General features: G+C 41.9%; 1 protein-coding gene across 3 annotated transcripts in view; it reads right to left on the bottom strand.

Annotated features, from left to right (window-relative positions):
- Positions 1-622: 622 nt before the first annotated feature.
- Positions 623-20,955, bottom strand: part of GLRB (glycine receptor beta) — a 175,814-nt gene continuing 155,481 nt past the window's right edge. For all 3 annotated transcript variants that reach the window (XM_069243183.1, XM_069243189.1, XM_069243199.1), the window contains exon 10: positions 623-1,606. In XM_069243183.1, coding sequence (XP_069099284.1) covers positions 1,310-1,606 — 297 coding nt within the window. In that variant the 3' untranslated portion in view covers positions 623-1,309. The remainder of the gene's footprint in view (positions 1,607-20,955) is intronic.

The raw sequence follows: 20,955 nt of genomic DNA, 5'->3' as shown, positions 1-20,955 counted from the left end.
CTTATGGGGACAGAGGAGCCTGCTCTTTATGCAGCATTATAAGTGTCTACTTCCACTGATGAATCTGCACTGTGATCTGAACAATTTCAACTGTTAATACTATTGTGGTTTACAATGAATCACCAACAGAGCCTACAGCACGTGAAATAATTCCATTGCAATAAATTGTACTGTATAACTACTATTCAACTGCGATTTACAAGGAAACTATCATCATTTAATCAACATTACACATGGCTTCTTGCTTGCTATTGGTTTCGTAACTGATACATTTTTCCACCTTCGTCATTGTTACAGCAGCTCATTTACTTCAAATGTGGATTATCATGCGGATTGTGAATTTGCTTCTAATACTTATAGATGAACTGGGGACACATTTGTCTTTTCAGAGCACGTCAGGGTTATCATGCCATGAATATCAATGCATAACCTGTGCTGGATGGTTCAAATAAGATATGTTTAAAAGTCTCTCTAGACAATGTCATTATTCCTGGCACCTTTGTGAATACAAAGGACATAAATAGCAAAGCACTAGCAGCCTTGTCTTTCCTTTTCCTTCATGGGTTAGCTGATAGCAAGTAGCACAAAGTTCCCTTTATTGTGACAAAAGTACTTGTAAATGTACAGACCTTAACACTCTTTATTCGGGTACTGTATAGCTTGTTTTTACAAAAAAGTAGTTTATTTTCCGATATTTATTTTTCACAAACATTATCTGGTGATATATTGTCGCCACCTACAAAGTTAAAATAATATGAATACTGTACAAGGCAGATCGTTCAGCAATGGTGCCACCAAGTTAATACAAGGACAAAGTGTTTCGTTCCCTAAAAGGAAAGAGCTTTTAAGTAACACATGTGTATTCAAAGGATATTGAACCTTAATGATACTCAGCGTGCACATGAGTTTTGCTGCAGAAACAATGCCAATCTTTGCATATTAAAATAAGGAGGAGAGACTTCTGGGCTTAATAATTACATGGTTGCCTGATGCATCATATATTCCTTTAGCAGGATGTTCGCTGTACATTTATATACAACACCAGTCGGCTAGAGCACAGTTACTTTGCAGTGGCATGCTATCATTCAAAATAAAAATGCCATAATTCATAACAATCCCAAAGCATCTACAACGCAATATATTGCTTTGAAAATGCAGGACATTTCAGATACTGGCATTATGATATATTTTTCTTGGGGGGGGGAGGGGGGGGGGGGTTGTGGGGGACGGGCATAGGGAGGCAGGTTCATGAAATAGTATACACTTATTTATAAACCATATTTTACACTTATATAAGTAGACCAAGTTATCATAAATATACAGACCAATATATAACATTAAAGAACAAGAATGTGAACGGAAAGAGAGCTCTGGCATAAAGATCAATCCTCTTGGCTTCTGATGGTATAACTGGCTTGGCAGGAGGTGGCTTCTTGCCATTCTTTGCTTGGGATTTCCCCAATCCATTGAGTACCTCTATGGGTTTTCCGTAACAGTCATAGTTGGACAACTCAAAATCACGTGGTAAGCTCCCAACAATGCTGAAGTCATTTGTTCTCAGGTCAGATTTGGAAGTGCAAACCTTTTTACATCTATTTTCAGCCACCTGAGAGAGGTCAAAAGTAGGAATAAGACACAAGAGAAATGGAAAACAAAAAACTTATGGTAAAACGTTAATTTCAAAAGAAGCTTAAAACAATAATGTTTGGGTAGAGAACTTCTAAGGTATTAGTCTAATCTGAATTCTATAACTTTGTCAAAACTATCTTCAAAATAATTTCACATTTTGGAAATAAAATTAAATTACCATATGTCACACAATGGAACTAGCTGTTTTACATACAATGAGGCATAAGTAAACACAGCTCAGTTTAGATTAACATAGCAGAATTTATGAAACCTAAATGCATTGCAGAAATAATGCCATTAACTGTTAACCATCAAGATTATTATATTTAAGAGCTCACAGGGGCTTGATATGACTCAGGCACATTCAAAAATATATTCACCTTCTTGTAGAGTCCTTTATTTTAGTTAACATAACATTATGTTATGTTAAATAACCTATGAAGCACTTTTATGCCTGTAGGCCTCTTGGCACTAACAGATGAGGACTACACCAGTCCAGCTGGCGCCTGAGCAGGCTAGCTCCTAAGGATCTTTCCAAGGGCTGTTGGCCACATGGGGAAAATTCCGCTTTTTTTAGTTTGTTTTGGAAAAACCAACCTGTTCAGGATCTCTCCAAGAGAAAAAGGCAACGAGATTCAGCAGACTCGGGGATAATATTCAGAAAGAGCGACTGTATGTCAAAAAGTACAAAGAATGATGAGCCTGTTCTTGCATGGGTGACCACTTCCATCCAAAAGAGCTGTACTGTTTTACTGCACTCAAATTCTGAGCACAATTGTAATGGGATATGCAGATTGTGTACTGGTTTGTTATGGTTTTATTTTCTTCGAAGTAGCTCATATAGCAACCTGATTGTTCAGATCTGGGTCTTGTTTTTATATAAAAGAAAAGTAAGATGAAACCCAGCAAGAGATATTTTTTAATTAGTTTGAGAAAATCAACCTGAAGGCACATATCTAGACAACCTAAATGAAGCTACATTTAAAACCTAGTAGAAAAATTCAGCTTCTCAATTAAACATTAAATTGCTATATTTTATACTCATAAAACCAATTTAAGCGTATCTCTAAGTGGTTTACGTGATCATTCAACCTCCAATATCTTATTGACTTACTGTAGAAACCCAGAATGTATAACTGATTAATAGACCTTAAAATATCTTTAGTGGCTAAGCTATCCAAGTTATTGCTCCAGCACTAAGCAAGAGCTTCTAGACCATTGTTCAGTGTGTCTTAAATAATGCAAATCAATACTTATTTAGTAACTCATGGTACAAATAAAAATAAATGCCATTATTGTACAAGTTGCCTATAAACTTAATCCCCTAGCTGCCCAATTTTTATAGTAATGGTCTTCAAAGCTTTCAGGGAGAGCTTTATTATTCCATATTGTGCTATATAACGTGACTGGGATAAGACCTAGCAGCTTCATGCAAGACTTCCAAATGTAGATAGCTGATGCCACAATCTTAAATTAAACTCTCAAGTTAGGATCCATAATACTGATAAAGCTTCCACTGATTTTATTAACCAGACAGAAATTATATTCGGAGGGGAATTTAGCCTACACAGAAGATGATGCCAGTGATGATATTTTTCTGGCCCTATAAACACCTGATAGTAAAAGAGGAAATAAGGTAGAGGCAAACCCCTTTTTCAATAGCTAGTTTAAGGAATCCAATTGCCCGTCTGCTCTTCTTATAGCCCCTATATAGAACTACTGATTAAAGAGTCCAATTCCTTTAAAAAAGTTATTGGGAATTAGCAATGGAATTGAACAAAAAAGGAAATCGCCACCTTTACCAAACAAATCAGACTAATGAGTAACCTAGGCCAATTGTTCATTATTACAAGGGATTGCCCACATAAATTCTCATAATTAATCTTCATGCCTAAATATGCTGCTTTGCTGACAACCATCTCACCATGTAGTGTACCACTATGATTCAACAGTATGTGTTTTAGTAGAGATGAGTTAATGCCTCAAAACCTGACCAAACTGGAAAGCCTCATACTCAAATAGCACCCATCGCTCTGTTTACCTTAGTAGTTTTATATAGCCACATCAGCAGCATAAGCAGACACTTTCAACATATGTCTGTTGATTTGAACATTTACAATATCGAGATTATCAAAAATGTGTTAAATAAGGTTCCAAATATATGCCAAAGAATAACCGAGATATCAGGCATCCTTGGCCTGTTTTTCTAGTAACCTTAAAGGACTGAGATACACTCTCATTGATAATAATCCTATCTTGTGGATTGCAGCATAGCCCTCTATAATTTAATGTACTGCATGCCAAACCTTCTCTTGCATTATTGTCAAAGGGTGGAGTCTAGAAGCCCAATCAAACACCTTTTCAGAGTCTAAAAGAATAATGTCCATAATTTAATAAAATCAAATAAATGAATAGCCGTGCTGATATGTTCAGCAGTATCACATCAGGGTCTAAACCCATGCTGATGTTAGGATACACCAGGCCTAGGGCTGTGGCTAACTGAGTTGCCAGAATTTTAAAATAGGCATTTCCATCAGCATGAATTTCTTCAGATGGTTTACCTTTTTAGAGAAAGGCTACTATATTTGCTAGGGTCTCGGATCTGTCATTCCAGTACCAATGCTTATAAATAACGTATGTAATATTGGAATCAGTACTCAGTGCTGAAGTGTTATTCTGAACCAGAAGTGGATAGGCATCCATGAGCAAGTAATCTTGTATCTGGGTCGGCAGCAGACATACTTTTATAACATTACTGCACTATAGGTAGGCACGAAGATTTAAAACCTTTATCTCTCCGGGCTGGACTTGGATTTAAAGTAACAAGCAATTCCTTCTAATATCTGGTACAGTGATGTAGATTACACGTATCCTTGCTTACCATATTCCATCTGTTATATGGACATGGTGTGTGATTAGACACATCATCATTTGAGTATTATCAGTCTTCTCTATGTGGTTTACCATTTGGTTCTGACACATAACTCTGGGTCGTGCTTGTGTTGATATGTGGGTTGCTGATACTCCGCTTTATTCCGTACTCAACTGCTGACAAACTTCTCCCCTGAACAACAAGGTTTTCACCCCTCTTCTGAACTGTATGTGTTCCCCAATGCTTCATATTTTAGCTGTTAAGGAACTTCAGATTTTGGCCACTTTGACAAAGAATGCAATATACCTATGGGTTTCTTATTGTGGGACAGTATGATGATCCAAGGTTCAAAACTAGAAAGCATGGTCCTGTTTTGTCTGTATTGCTTATATTTTATCTAAGAATAGCAGTCCCTTTTCATGGAAGGCTCTGTAGGAGATGACCATCAATTGCCCAAGTACTGGTAGTTAGAGAAAGGATTGCCAAAGCTGGCTTCATGTGTTTTCTGGGGTGAAGACAGAAGAGTCTTGCTGCAACATAATGGGCCCTTGGATACAAAAGCCTAAATATTATATGGGTAGAACGTGGCAACTGGAAGTTGCCTTGGAGTTCTAGGACCAAAAAGGCACTAGCCCTGCTTCCTCGTTCTTCCTTATAGTTACAGAACGATACAGTGCCGTGCAATATACTTATAAATGTACTGAAGGGGGTAGGTACATTAGTCCAAAATACTAACATTTCATCATGAAGGTCATACCCATGAAAATGATACTAAAGTTATATTCATCTGTGATACTTTAAAGCTGCAAAACAGTGCTAAAAAGGGGAATGCCTCCACGTGTGTCATTGCTTGGAAGCAGAAATAAACTAAGTTGAAAAACAATGAATTTGTCCTCAGAGGAAATGTAGAAAACAAAGACATGTGAGCACAGTTTATCATTTTGGGCACTCAAAATAAGAATTAATGTAAATTCTACTCAGTTCGCTGTAATACTGGCAAAGAAATAAGTAATGCATGTTGATTTCTACAGAAATCTTGTCACAAGGCCAAATGCAAAGGGTTGCCCGAACACAATTCAATCAATTTGTCCTTACAAGATAAGCCATTTAGCCCTAAGAAGACTGCACAGTTGATTACTAACAGCCAATGTCATACAAATGAGCATCTAAGGACAGAGTGGTACTGTAGGTATCAAAAGCACGATTGTTTACCTCACACAAATCTCTATCAGCTTGGATGACCTGGGTTAAAAGGTATGACGAACGCGTACCTAAAATCCTATGGATAAAATCTCCATTGCTGCACATGTGAAATGACACTTCTAAATGTGCTGCGCGAAGAAGGTAGTTGACATTAACGAGCTACAAACTGTAAATTATTCTCTTATGTGTTAAAAGCATTGAAGCAGACTAAGGTCCAAAGTTCCACGAAGGAAGCAATGTTTCCCTTTTTAGCAGAAAGTTGTCAGCATGAACCCACTGCCGTGCCTCTACTGACCACTGCAATAAATTGCACCATGCAGCGATTTCAGTCTGTAAATGTGCACAGGCAACCATGTCAAGTGGTCCGACCACATTTAGTGGTGTCTATTTTTACCCACAAATCGTCTTTATTTAACATTTTGAGCAAAAAATAAGGGCCAGATGTACAAAGAGAAAGAACAGTCGATATTTCTTACATATGAAACATTTCGTTTCATATTTGCAAATCTAGAGGACTGCAAATCAACCTACCTCATGACTATTAATGAGGTAGGTCACAATCTGGGACCCATTAGGAATGCTGTCATGACAGGGATGGTTGCCGGCTGAGGTTAGCAGACTGCCATGTCTGTGACTGCTTTTAAATAAAGTAATCCTTTTTTTTCTTTTTTAAATGCAGCCCATTTTTCTTAAAGGAAAACGGAATGTGTTTAAAAATAAAACAATGAAACCTTGATTTATTTTTTTATTTTTTTAAGAATGGGCAGTGATCTCTAAGACCACTGCCAGCTCTTAAAAATGTTTTTCCTACATTAACAAAGGGGATGGGGTACCATGAGTTGGTTGAGCTGAGTTGGTGGTCACGGTTTTGTGACTGCATTTCGGCCGAAAAAACTTGATATATAACACTGGAAATCGCTATTTGTAAGTGACACCCTAAACACACCCTTTTCAAAAAGCCACCTCTACACTCAAACTGCGATACTGGAGAAACACTGTGTTGGTGTTTGTACAATTGGAAATGCATTTTTGCAGTCGCCAACAGCCCGATTTTGGAAATCGGGCTGTTTGTGACAGTAAAAATGCTCTGTACATATGGCCCTAAACGTTTTGTATTTACAAGCTAACAAAATCCATACTGATGTACACAATTTAAGGACCAGAACATCCAGATGAAGGTTGTCAAATTGCCGGCAGACACGCAGATTGAGAAAATTAATAAAGTTACTAGAATCACAAGGTCTCAAACTCATTTTCTTACAATAGCAGTACAGAACACGTTGCATACATATAGTAAAATTTCTTCTGAGTGATACAACAGCTTCAGCAGATGCCTTATAAGTGAGTGCCAGACTGGCTCCAAATGTTTTTATCCAGGAATGTTGAATCACTGGCGACAGGTAGCACTACTTTGCAGCACGGTTGGATTTGCTGCTGAGTAGAGCAGGACTGGGTTTGCTAACATTAGCATCCATGGCATCAGCTGTCTATTTTTCTATGTCCATACAGAGGCTGAGAACATACAGAACACAACCACGTGAAATTCTTCTCTTGCTAGCATCTAGAGAGACAATATTACGAAAGTTGTGAGTTCACTTAAGAGATTTCAGCAACTAAGATTTCATTATTACCCTGCTGGCTGTCTTGCCTAACTTAGGACCTTCAAATGTCTACTTAATAGTGAAGGGGTTTTCTTCTGTGGTGTTTTCACTTTATTACTGTTTAACTGCTGCATAAATACTTTACACATTGCCTCTAAGTTAATCATGACTGCTTTTGTGCCAAACTACTGGGAGGCTTAAAAACAGGTTAATGTAGTGACTGTGTGTTTCAGTTTACCTGATAAGAAACACATGATTGTGGGACTGGCTCAATGTCTGAAGCTCATACATCAAGCCAAAGTAATGGCAATGGGCCATTATGCATGGGCTTAAATGGAGCCTGCTTCAGAAGTGGAACATTTACTATCCTCTACTTTACTCATGTGATTATTTTATTGTCACTCGTTTTGTGTTTTTCATCGGCTGTTGTTAGTAAAGAGTCCTTTTTTGTTCATCTGGTTGTCAAAAACCTTTTTCTATTGTATTTGGTTGCTTGCATTCTGTATATGTCTTTATGAATAGAGGTTATATGCATGAGATTTTAAACAGGTCCCAAAAATAGTATACTGAAAGATTTTCTTGTTCACATCTTACTATTGTTGTTTACAAGGTTAACACTGGCCAGGCTAAATAAAGTGCACAGCACAAAGTAACTGACAGATGTGCCTCAGTGGAAGCAATATTCTTTCAAGATACAAACAAGTCTCACGATCAGAACAGACAGATTTTTTTTTTTATAGAATACATGCTGACAGAATGTCATTCACCATCACTGTCCGTACCTGGAAGGCTGGAAAGAACTTGCACTGCATTTCTCAATTTACAGGCATGAAGGAGGAGGATTGACCAAAGGATGCAGAATCTGCCTCTCCAACTGCGAGCAGAAGTATATCCAGAGTAGAGGTAGAAAAGGATGAAACAGTGACAGGCATAGTAAGTCCGCATACCAAACCCTACCCTGCCAGTCCTGAGCAATCAGAATCATCTGTGCCCGATCTTGAAGCAACTCTGTCATGATGCAAGAAAGTAGAGAAATGTAAGGGAATATGTCACGCTGGGGGAAAGCCCAAGCTCAGACGGACTACTTCCCTTAGAGCACCAGGCAACAGAAACTGGAGGGTGCGGAACAATGCTCAATGTACATTCTTCTAAGTGGAGAAGAGGTCCACCAGAGGGGTGCCTCTGAGGGCAAGGTTGGCTTATACCAGGTCTGCAAATTGGTAATGGGTCATCTCTCCAGCATGGCATCTGGATGGAGAATGTCCACATGCTGCAGGGTAGATGTCCAGGACAGGTGGTTGCAGCCTTTGCTCTGGTAGAAAGAGCATGCAGGCCCTTGGCCAATACAAAGCCAATCTTTATGCCGAGCACTATCAATTGTAAAATGGTTAATTTCTGCATTGACATCCCTTTCTTAGACCCATATATCCTAAAAAAAGACTCGATTGTAGACCCAGAACTCTCTTGTGCGAATAATGCAGACCAGCATTCTTTCTGGGTCCAGACAGTGGAGTCTCTCCTCTTCTCTGGAAAGGTGAGGTAGAGCAAAGAAAGTAGGCAAGAGGATATTTCGGTCTGAAAGGGTATGACAACCTTTGGGCAAAGGAGACATGGGCCTTAAGAACTAGCTTGTCTTGATAAAAGGTTGTATAAAGGGGGTGTACAGAGAGATCTCGCAGTTTGCTGAACCTCCTGGTCAATACTATGGCCACTGGAAGGGCCATCTTGACAGTCTGCAAATAAAGCGGGCAATTATGTAGCAGCTCAAACAAAGGGTATGTGAGGAAGGTAAGGGCCTGGTTAAGATTCCATACTTGGGCACATTGAATAGCTAGGGGAAGGGGACACATTGCAGTCCTTTCACAAACCTAGTCACAACACAGGACTTGAAAAAGGAAGGTTGGCCTGGCAACCGCAAGAAAGCAAAATGGCAAACAGATAACCTTTAACAGTGCCCATAGCAGAGTTCTAATGGGCCAAAGAAAATACAAATAGAAGGACCTACTAAGGATAACAGTGGGGGGGGAGGGTACCACCGCACAAACTTGTCCCAATGGCATGCATATACCATCTTGGTGGAGGGATGCCTAGTTGCTAGAATAACATCACAGACTTTGGGAGAGCAGTCAAAAGTGGTCAACTATCGCCACACACATTTCAGGCATGAAGGCAGAGGGTATGCCGATCTGGGTGCAGAATCCTGTCCTGCTGCTGTGACAGAATATCTTCTTAAAGGGGCAGGCTGATCAGAGGACTGATGCTCATGCTAAGAAACTCGGGATACCAAATTCTCTGTGCCTATTCGGGAGCCAGAAGAATGACTTGGGCATGGATGTTCCTCATCTTCTTAAGAACTCTGGTAAGGAGGGTTATCAGCAGAAAGTTGTACAGGAAGCCAGAGTTCCACTCAATACAAAAACCATATCCAAGCGAGAACTGCTTTAGATACTCCAGTGCGTGAAACTGCTGAGATTGCACGTTCTCATCAGTGGCAGATCTAACCAAGCCTCTCCCCACTCTTGAAATTGACCTTGTACCACCTCCGGGTGAAGACGCCATTTGTGATCCGGTAGACGTCAATGGCTGAGCAAAGGTGAGCAATTTGAACTTTTCCTTTTTCAGGAACAAGTTGAGAAGTTGCAAGTCTAGGATAGCACAAAGGCCTCTGTCCTTCTGGGCACCATGGAGTAGCAGGAATAACAACCACAACCAACACCAGATGCTGGAACCATCTTGATGGTTCCTTTGGCCAAAAGAGCCAACACTTCCTAACAAAGCAAGGAGATGTTCCTCCGTCTGCAGATCGTAATTGGGTGACATGGGGGAGGGGTTTCCAGGAAATAGATGGAGTAGACCTTCTGGATGATCTACAACACCCACTTGTCACATGTTATCAACTTCCAGTGGGGCAGGCAATGGCGGATCCGGACACCCACTGGGTGCCCATATTGGTAAGAGAAAAAAGTAAATGGGTTTAGAGGTTGCAGCTGCCGGGGGAGTGGTGACCTGACCTGCCCTTTGGCTGGTGGTCCCACGTGATCTGTAGGAACTGCGTCCACAGCCATTAAAGGGCTGGGAACCATGTTGGCTTTGGTGGCTGGGCAGTAAAAGGCACGGTTGGTAGCCTCTACCACAGCCAGAAAGGGGTGAAAGGAGCATTGTTGGTAGGTGAGGAACATTGGATAGGCCTAGGGACCCGGCCATAGGGCTGCTATCTTTATTGTCTCCAGTGCTGAGTCTGCCTCATCTCCAAAAAGGCAAGAACCATCAAAAGGCATGTCCAAGAGCAAGGCTTGGACATCCCCAAAGAAGCCAGTGGCTCTCATCCAGGCAAAGTGTCTCAATGCCACTGACAATAAATTGCTCTGCTCAGCGAGTCGGTCATCTAAAGCCCACATGTGATAGTGAACTTTGCTGCATCTTGCCCATCAGCAGTTGCTTGAGACAGTATGGCTCAGGCCTTCCCCGAGACCATGGGCAGCACTTGCGCAACTGAATCCCACATAGTATGCTGGTATTGGCAAAAAAAGGCATCTAGTGTTCACAGACCACGGTGCAAGGCTAACAGAAGAGAAAATCCTCTTACCAAAGGTATCAAGCCTTATAAATTCACTATCCGGCGGAATTGTAGAGAATGTGCCAGGATTGCTCCTAGAAACCAGACTTAATTGGCCATACAGGGTATCTGGTGTTTCCCCAGGAGGGGCACTATTGTTACTGGGGGCTAGTTTTGTAGCAGTGCTGCAGTTTGAAAAGCACTGCAGAGTTCCTTGTGTACTCGTAGCACATAGTGTAAACCTTTTATATCCCAGATTACACATAAAAAGCATTTCTCACCCGGTCCAGTTTATCAATTATTTCTACTCCAAGGAGGTTTCCTTTTCACAGTCTTTTCAGCTGTCATTCAGCTATACCTTAGGAACAACACCCTTATCAGTCCAATCAGTTGCTATCTATGTTGCCTTTGATGACTTCATTTATACGTGCAATGAAAAGACAACCCCTAGTGGACACTTTTCAGGGTGCCATTATTGGGGGTCCTGTTATTTCTGTATATTTTCTATTTACTTAACCCAGAGTATTTTGTATAAAAAGGTTTATAAAGTGCATTTATAATCCCCATGTTTTGATCCCCGTTTACCCTTATCCGTCTGGGGTTTGTTCAACATCCGTTATTCCCCAAATCGGATATTCATCGGTTTATTTACTGACTCCGGTCTGAAATTTAGACATACGGAGGTAGAGATAATTATCCCCGATCTACCCAATACTACAACGCACTACAGATTGCCCAGATTGGGCTTACCCGACTCTGCTTATATCGGATGGTGGTTCCCTCCTCCGTGGCCCAATCAACAATAAATCGTGGCCGCAGGTCTATCTTTTAGCCCACCTTATATACAAACTGTTCCCGACGCGATTTCCTAGCCTGTCTGGATGTATTGACGTTACTGTCGACGCGACATTCCATTCAAGCTGCAACGTATTTTTAGTACCATAGCGTCTCTAACTCGACGCCATCTTAGGTTTCCTCGTTCTATTGGGAAAACCATTGTGTATTGTGCACGATATTTTCATTTTAAATATACAGAATTCTCATGTCACATACTAAGACAGGCACTAACACCTTATCTAAGTGACATCCTCTGAAATCTCATTCATGCTACAGCATATTAATTGCACCACCGCGTCTATACATAGACGCCATCTTAGGTTTCCTCGATCTATCGGGAAACACATTGTATAGTATATTACATCGATGTTTCCATTTTTGATATACAATATTACTACGTCACGTATCTAGATAGGCGCCATCTCACTGATCCTCAATATTCCAAAGATCCCTTTAGAAATTATATCAAAGAGCATCCCGGATTCCAAAACCTATGGGCTCCAGAATTCCCTCTCACATCCATAGCTCTCCGGTTATCTCTCTATTCTTGGTCAAATATATATCATCTTCGTTTCCTCATGACTATATATTTAGATACCTATATCAATTTCTTAATGGGAGATACCTATTCAGGTCGCAGTCGCATCCTTACTGTTTAACCCTTTCTTCACAGTATCCAATTTAACAATATACCATAGTTCTCTATTCTTCCTAAACTTCTCAGAATTTCCTCCTCTTCTTCTCGGGAGTATCTCATCTAGAATGAACCAACGTATATCCTTGTCAGTATGCCCTAGTGCCCCAAAGTGTTCTACAAGCGGAGCATTGATTTTCCCTGTTCTTATAGCCGATCTATATTCTGTCATTCTTGTCCTTAGTTCTCTCCCTGTCTCGCCTACATAACCCAAATTACAGGGGCACAAGATAAGGTATACCACATTTTTACTCCGACAGTTGTTCATAGTGGTTGGGGTTACCCTGAAGTTCTCATATTCAATGGATTTGGCTTCAATACATAAATCGCAGCAACTACAATTGCCACATTTATAGTTTCCTTTCCCTTCTCTACCTAACAGATCCAGTTGTCTAGACGGGCGTTCATCCCTGTAGGTATGAACTAGTTTATTTTTCAAATTCATATTTCTTCGGAAAGCATATAGTGGTTTTTCCATCCTACTTCTTACCTCACTATTTAAAATGTGCCAGTTTCTATTTATTATATTTTTTATTTTATTACTCAGGCCACTAAACTGACTTACAAAAACAATTTTCTCTACCTTATCCCTTTTGCATTTATCTTCCAACATGCTGACCCTATTGTAGAACCTCGCTCTATAAATGAGTGGCTAATTAACTTCTGGGGGTAACCTCTATTTCTCAATTTTTGTTTCAATATATCAGAATGTTTATAAAAGTCTTCCATTGATGTGCAATTCCTTCTTAGCCTTAACTGCCCAAACGGGATACTCTCTTCTGTGTTTTTGGATGAAAGCTTGAATAGTGAAGTAGAGTATTCGTATCTGTGGGTTTGGTAAATAATTCTACCGCTAAATGTCCCCTATCTTCCGTAATGGAGATATCTAAAAAATCTACCACTCTGTCACTTATATGTGCTTTAAATCTCAAATTACTATCCCCTAGATTTAACCAGTCCAGGAAGTCCCCCAACTCTTCCTTTGGGCCACTCCATATAAAAAAGATATTGTCAATAAATCGATACCATGAGGAGACATTCTCAAAAAACGGGGCTAGTTCATTATAGATATGTTTATTCTCAAAATCCCCAACATAAAGACAGGCCAAGCTTGATGCACGTTGCTCCCATGCTCGTACCTTTCATCTGTAGTTACAAATCATTTTTAAATAAGAATAAATTATTCTTCAAAACTAAAGTGACACATTTTACAATAAAGCTCCTATCCGCACCCCTTAAATCAATGGACTCTAAACAATCCTCAATCACTTTAATGGCGTTGTCCTGCAGAATATTGGTATAGAGGGCCTCTATATCTAGTGTAACCAAAAATTGTCTGTGTTTGTTGAAGGGCACCCCCTCAACCTTGGTTATAATATCAGCTAAATACCTGATATATGATCTTAACTTCCTCACTAGTGGTTTTAAAAAACTATCAGCATATTTGCTAAAAGGTTCCAGTAGGGATCCAGTACATGAAACAATTGGTCTAAGTGGAGGATCCGTTAGGTCTTTATGGATCTTTGGAAGTCCATAGAAAGCTCGAATCATCAGTTTGTTATTCTTTAAGAAACAACCCTCTCCTTTAAAAATTGCACCGGACATTAATCCTTCATCTACGATCCTCCCAGTTTCTTTCTTTAACATTTCCAACCTTCCTATAGGGACTTTCTGGTAATGTTCTTCAACTAATAACAATACTTCTACCCGTCTTTCATAATCAGTGGTGTCAAGAATCACAATTCCGCCCCCTTTGTCTGCAGGCTTTATAGTAATATTACAATCCTTTTGAAGGGATTCAAGGGCATCACTCTGATCTTTCTTTAAATTATAATTAGAGTACAGGGTATCCTTAAGAATTCTTTCAATATCTAATTCCACCATATTCTCAAATAATTCCACTTCTTTGCCCACTTGGGCTAATGAGGGAGTAAATGTAGCCTTTGGTTTTAAGCCTGAGATATTATATCTTTATTATATTCCCGTTCTTGAAAAAACTTTTGTAATCTAATTTTCCTAAAGGCGGCTCGTAGATCTCTATGTAGTTCCAATTTATTAAAGGGCATCTGGTGTTTCCCCAGGAGGGGCGCTATTGTTACTGGGGCTAGTTTTGTAGCAGTGCTGCAGTTTGGAAAGCACTGCAGAGTTCCTTGTGTACCCAACAGTTTTTAGGCAACACTAAAAGTGCCAAGAAAACTCTGGTGGTTGTATCTGCTTGAGTGTAATCAGGTTTTTGTCTAATGGCAATTTTGACTCATCTAAGATGGCGCAGGGGATTAATATGCCTGCTGCAAAGGACGTGTACTATGCAGATCGCTGCTCCTTTTGTTACTGTGCACTTCATGAATAACGATAATAATCTAGCACAGCAGCCAGTCAACTGCCATCGAGCTGCATGCAGACTGCGTGGTACAGGTTTGAAAGTTAAGCTTTTCCCCCAGTCTTTGATTATTCAAATTTTGCTAAAAGTGTTTGTTTGGGTAGAAATAAATTGTTGATAGTAAAGGCAACCCTAACCACTGTGTAATGCTCTGAATCCTGAGTTTATGCTTCCCCAGACCAAGCATTCTTACAAAATGCCTACCAGTAAGGAAGATATTTGAATCTTTCACCTTGCAGTCCCCATTGTCAACGTGGTATATACTTTGATTTACACACGTAGGATTAATTGTCTCTGTATGTGTGTGAGACGTTAAGTGGTCAACACCCTGGGCGGGTAAGAGAGGTGCTATAAACCAAATTAATGACATGTCAGAGGTGCTATGGAGTGGTGAAATGCACTATTAGGGGGTGATTGTGAGAGAATCATTGAAGAACACCAATAAAGATTGCTGTTTCCTGGTCCACTGCAAGGTCATCATTTACTATGCTTGAAAAACTACTATAATTTAATATATAATGAGAAACATTTTGCAGAATGCACAGTTTTTGCCATGTTTCCCAAATTTTCTGGAGAGGGGAGAACCCCACAAGCCCCACTGGAGTGTTTCCTATGCAACCTATGGGGGCTAATCTGATAACATTTACCAGGACTACTTTGGGTTCCCAGTCTGGCCCTGCCTAGAAATTAAAGTTTGGACCATCAAGCTCTCTGGGGTGGGGTGCTGGGTGAGGAAACTGGGGTCCCTGGGAGCGAAGCAATGCAGTGAGCAATTGTTCTGTGCACAGGAGTCTGTGCAGGGCTGGACCAGGTGCCAAGGCGGACAGCTGTGAGGCTTAACTGAGAGGGAGTAAAGGTTCAGAACAGGCAACTGCCGGCTGAAGCACGTCTGACAAGATGTTTCTCCTGACAGCCACTGAAGGCAGCTGAAGTTCCAGGACCTCGGCTGCCCCTCACAGCATCACTGTGAATGAGGCACCCTCCTCCATGGACACGGTATGAGGGAGAGACCAGGCTAGGTCTGGTGAGGTGTCCAAACCAATGGCATCTGATGGTTCCTCGTACCAGTTGTCCTCTGTATCAGCAGGGGGAATGCTGGTAACCTTAAGGCTCCTCTGACCCCTTCCAATCTTCACCCTCTCCAGGCCTGTCAAAGGAAAAAGGCACTTGCTCTGATTTGGAAAGGCATGGTACTGTTCGGCACCGGAGTTGCTGTCGGACGATTACCATATGGCTTTGTGTCAGATATAACTATGAGGTCAGTGCTGCTGCAGGGTGTTGGCAGCGCCGTGAACGACCCACTGTAGCAGGCACTGGGGAAAGTCGACGGCAGCACTGCTCCATATCAAACACTGGATCGAAGCGGCCACACTGGCGTGGAGGGCAAACCAGGCAGCTCAGTACCAGAAGAGGCCCCTCTCAGACCCTTCAGGGCCAAAGGCAGTCCAGAGGGGCAAGGCCACCCAAATATGAGGTGCACTGCTTCACAAACCTCTGAGTTGGGCTGGAGTCACCCTGGCACTGGGAAACTTATAGGCGCGGATCCAACCTTAGCAAATGCTCTTCCACTGAGCGAGGCCTAGAGTGTTAATGCTCCAGCGCCAGGTCCGATGACTTGGACCGGCACGGAGAGGTCGAAGAGTGTTTGACGTCCTGGACTTCTTTTTCTTATGGGCTTGCCCGATGATCTTTATTGGGAGCAGCTCTGCAAGAGGACCTGGGACCTCCTCTGTGAAAAGTATCGAATGCGTCACTGGGTCATCCAGCAACAAGGATCTTGAGGGACCGCATCCTCAGCACCAGAGGCACAGACCAGTGAGAGACCAGATGGACTGTCTGTCACAGACACCTGCCTGTGAGAGGTACCACATGGTTTGAAGCCTGTAGGCATCTTATGAGACATCCCTAGCACACCACGAGATGCAATCTCGAAAAAAAGCCTCAACAATAGTCAAAGTTGGTCCAAATAGACTGGCGTGGCTCTTTTCAGATCTGCACTGACTGGTGGGGAAATAAACCTACAAAACAATAATACCCTACAGTCTCTCCTTTCACATTCCCGGTACTCCACCACAACTGTCACATAATTCACTTTACTTTTCTTTCTTTCTATAACTGCCAAGTGGGAAGAGTTTGTAAACACCAAACTCCTTATTAAAAAACATAAGCAGCAATCCGTTGGTAGATGTAGCCTGATATTAGACCTCTGTCGGAAGTGCAGCAAATGTTACAACATAAATACAGAATTTAAATGCATCTTTATTTTTTGTTGGGGTTTTCACAACCCACCAAAATCAGCTCATGACTCACCAGTGGCTTGTGACCCACAGTTTGCTATAGAGAATAAACTACTTAACAGAAGTTTGGTACTGGACTTATATTTCCCAATAACTTGCAGTTCATTCATTCCAAAAGGAGTGTCTGACGTAACCTAATTGTTTGAACTAGAGTACCAACATGTTAGGCAGGATTTCCAGTTAACTTTAAGAGGAGTAAACGTCTAACTTCTTTCCTACTGTGCTCCTTCATTGGCCAGTTGCAGTGTGTGTATAGGGTCTAGTTCAGCAATTCACTAATACTGAAATGTGATTTCCCATTCTATAATAAGGAACTGTAGCTTTTTGTAACTCCTGATCTCAACAACAGATTGCCTTTCTTCGTGTTTTTGTTTAAAAATAACAATATATTATTTTTTACAAAATGTGTTAGTTTGAGAATTTAAATCATTTATATCTAACCTGTAAAGATCTTTGGTGATGTTACAATTGAAGACCATATTGTGTGTGTGTGTGTGCCAAGTTGTCATTTAGTCCTCAAAGAAACCAGTTTATCCATTAGAAGCCAAAAATAGTTTGGCATAGCAGCACTTCAGTCACAGCCTACACCAAGACTGGAGCCTCTTTCCCAGTAGCTAAACAACCTTGTTTCCTACCGTGCCAATCCTTTCTGATACGGAATTACAAACATTTGCTGGGCTTTACTGCTATTGGCATATCAAGAAATGTATCCTGCAATCAAATGAATACATCCAGTTTCACTAACTGAGTTAGGAGCAAATCAGGCGAAGGGTTAGCCAGATAAAAACAATCTGACATGGCAAGTTTGTTTGCTGCGTTCAGGACCAGGGTGGGTCTGAACACAGGTTTGGCCTTTCCTTTCTCACTAGAAATCACTGAGATTAAATACCCCTTGCATTTCTGTTTAGAAAAATCTTTATACTGCATAATTGTTGAGAAACCAGTTTTCTCTTCAATGATGGTCCTGGAGGTAAAAGGACTCTTTTTGGGTTGAACTGCAGGGGGGTGAGGCTTAAATCATATGTATAGTCATTCTGAACAATATTCTGTTAACTGAAAGCTTTTATTTGCTGAAGATGGTGCTTCTGCCACTAGGAGGCGAGAACCCGGTTATGATAGCTCCTTTTCCCGAGATCAACAATGAAGACTATGAAATATATTTCTTTAAATCAAGGTGATTTCTCCCAACATCAATGCTTCAGTCTTTAAATAGTTAATTTCATCACTGGCATAAGAACAAAAAGGAAATTTCCAATAGGGAAAGGTTTCAATATTTTTTGCTGACGATGTAGCTTGCGACAAGTTAACTGCAGGCATGAACGTCTTCGAAGTTCTTGGTGGCAGGAATAGCCTCTAACAGTCAAATCCAATGGAGCTGCTCCACCACATCTCACATAGATCAGCCCTAGGAGGCCTTCATCAAAAACGTTCAAAAAGTGATCCAGCTGCATATTCTTTAGCCAGTCATCTGTAAACCTTGCAATGGTTCCACACAGTGATACATTATAGAGGCCATGGAAAATAGTAGCACCAGTAACATTCATGAATTTGGCCAATGATTCACATATTTCACATCCTCTACAGACTCAACTTCATGTACTACTTGACAGGAAGAAGTGATGTCAATGGGAGATCAGAACATTTTACATACAAACACTATAATGACAGAGGCCCTCATTACAACCCTGGTGGTCGGTGAAAAAGTGCCAGTAATACTGCCAACAGGCTGGCGGTAAGAACCGCCAAATTATGACTATGGCGGTGAGAACTCAGACAGCCACTTCACCACACCGAGCACTATGGCGGAAACAACAGCCACCACGGCGGGTGCAGTCTACAGCCAGGCGGAAGTCAATGTTCCTGCCCACCATAGTAAGACCTGGGAAACCACCACCTTTTCTGGGGCGGTACCAACTACATCAAAAGCCTGTCAAAAACAGATCTCAGAAGGGAAAGGACTCACCTTAGGAGACACAGGGAACACCACGCCGCCATGGAGCCCGAGCTGCAGATATTTCCAATTATCTTCTACGTCCTGCTCCACCATGAACACAGATGACGCGAAGACTACCACGATGAGTACAGCCGCCTAGCACACAGGGGAGTGGGCGAGGAAAAAGAGTGACACACACACACGCAACAAACACACCCCCAAAAACACAACCAGCTGCAGTAATAAAACATATTTACCCCGTACCCCTGAGGAATAATGCAAGGACAACAGGAATGTGAGACAGTGAGTGTAATAAGATCAACGCAGTAGAAAAACGAAAATGCTTTGCAAAGGATATATACAAATGTACAGTTCAATGGACACTGCCCAGTTCTCGTTGTGCGTGGGCCAGGCCAAAGTCCAATGCCCCACTTGTCACCTGCAACAACACTGAGAGAACACTGCAGGAGCATCAGTTGGAAAATAGACAGGCACCTCACGGGGACAGGGGAACGGGGGCACCTCAGCCGGCAGATGGAACAAGACCACTGGTTCTGGAGGGGGCAACATGCCCTGTGCTTGATCCTGGTGAGTGCAAGACCACTGTCTCTCAAGTGGGTGACTTGCCCACTGCTTGGTCCTGGGGAGTGCAAGGCCACAGTCTCTCAAGTGGGTGGCTTACCCACTGGTTCTGAAGGGGGCATCGTGCCCTGTGATCTTGATCCTGTGGAGGCTGGGGTTGGTGGGTGTCCTATCCTTTGTGTGCTGTTAGGTTGGCACTGTTTTCTATATCTCTTACCACTGCACAGAAATATTGTGAAAAGATCTCCGGCAAAGAGCCCCCTGTATGGGGTGCCCACCAGACATTGCAGCGCCGGTCTGACGAGGAGCAGGCCCAATCATGACGCATGACATCCAATTGGATGTGTGAGGGCATTTGCTCTAGCATTAGGATTGCCCTGTGGTCTTGTTGGAACAGTGTATTTACGTTTGTTAGCTGCTACACTTATGGCCCACCATACCCGTTTCCCTCACCATTTACACACACATGGCCCAGCACACAAAATGTACGCCGCCCAGGGGACATCCATCCAACCCCCCCCTACACGAGGCCTTCATACACACCACTCCATGCATTCATTCATGCTACATGCATCGTACCCATCGGGGGGGGAGGGAGAGAGGCCCTGGATAATAACTGGTCACAGTTAAAAATTGGACATACAGGACAAATCACAATTACCCATTACTAGTTAACATCATGCATTGTATTGTTGTGTCTCCAATGTTCAGTTTGTGGCTGGCTCTTCACTCTTGTCCCTTAGAATGCAACCGCTTCAGATGAATAGGAGATGGAGACACCCCCGTATACAGACCCCTGGTGGACTTGGCAACAATGGACGACAGGCACATTATCCCCACCTATAGATTTGAAAGGGCCACAATAACAGAGCTGTGTGCCCAACTGGAGCCTGACCTGATATCTGCTATCCGTCACCCCACTGGGACCCCCCCCACCCCTTTTTTGCAAGTCCTATCTGTGCTCCATTTCTGGGCAACAGGTTCTTTCCAAGTGACTGTAGGCTTGGCAGCAGGAATGTCACATCCAATGTTTTAAATAGTGCTGACAAGAGTGTTGTCTGCCCTCATTAAACACATGTGCAGCTACATTGTTTCCCCCCAAGTGGAGGATTTGGCCACAGTGGAAGCTGACTTCTATGCAATGGGACATATCCCCAATATAATTGGGGCGATTGATGGAACTCATATTGCATTTGTCCCCCCTCCTCCCCCCCCTCCCCCCTGGCAAAATGAACAGGTGTACAGAAATCTTAAGAGTTTTCACTCCATGAATGTACAGATGGTGTGCTTGGTGGACCGGTACATCTCCCATGTCAATGCTAAGTATCCTGGGTCTGTGCATGATGCCTTTATCCTGAGGAATAGCAGCAT

The sequence above is a fragment of the Pleurodeles waltl genome, chromosome 1_2 (assembly GCF_031143425.1).
Source record: "Pleurodeles waltl isolate 20211129_DDA chromosome 1_2, aPleWal1.hap1.20221129, whole genome shotgun sequence".
In the NCBI taxonomy this organism is placed as follows: Eukaryota; Metazoa; Chordata; class Amphibia; order Caudata; family Salamandridae; genus Pleurodeles; species Pleurodeles waltl.
Note: the sequence above shows the minus strand (reverse complement) of the source record. Positions and strands in the feature narration are given on the sequence as shown.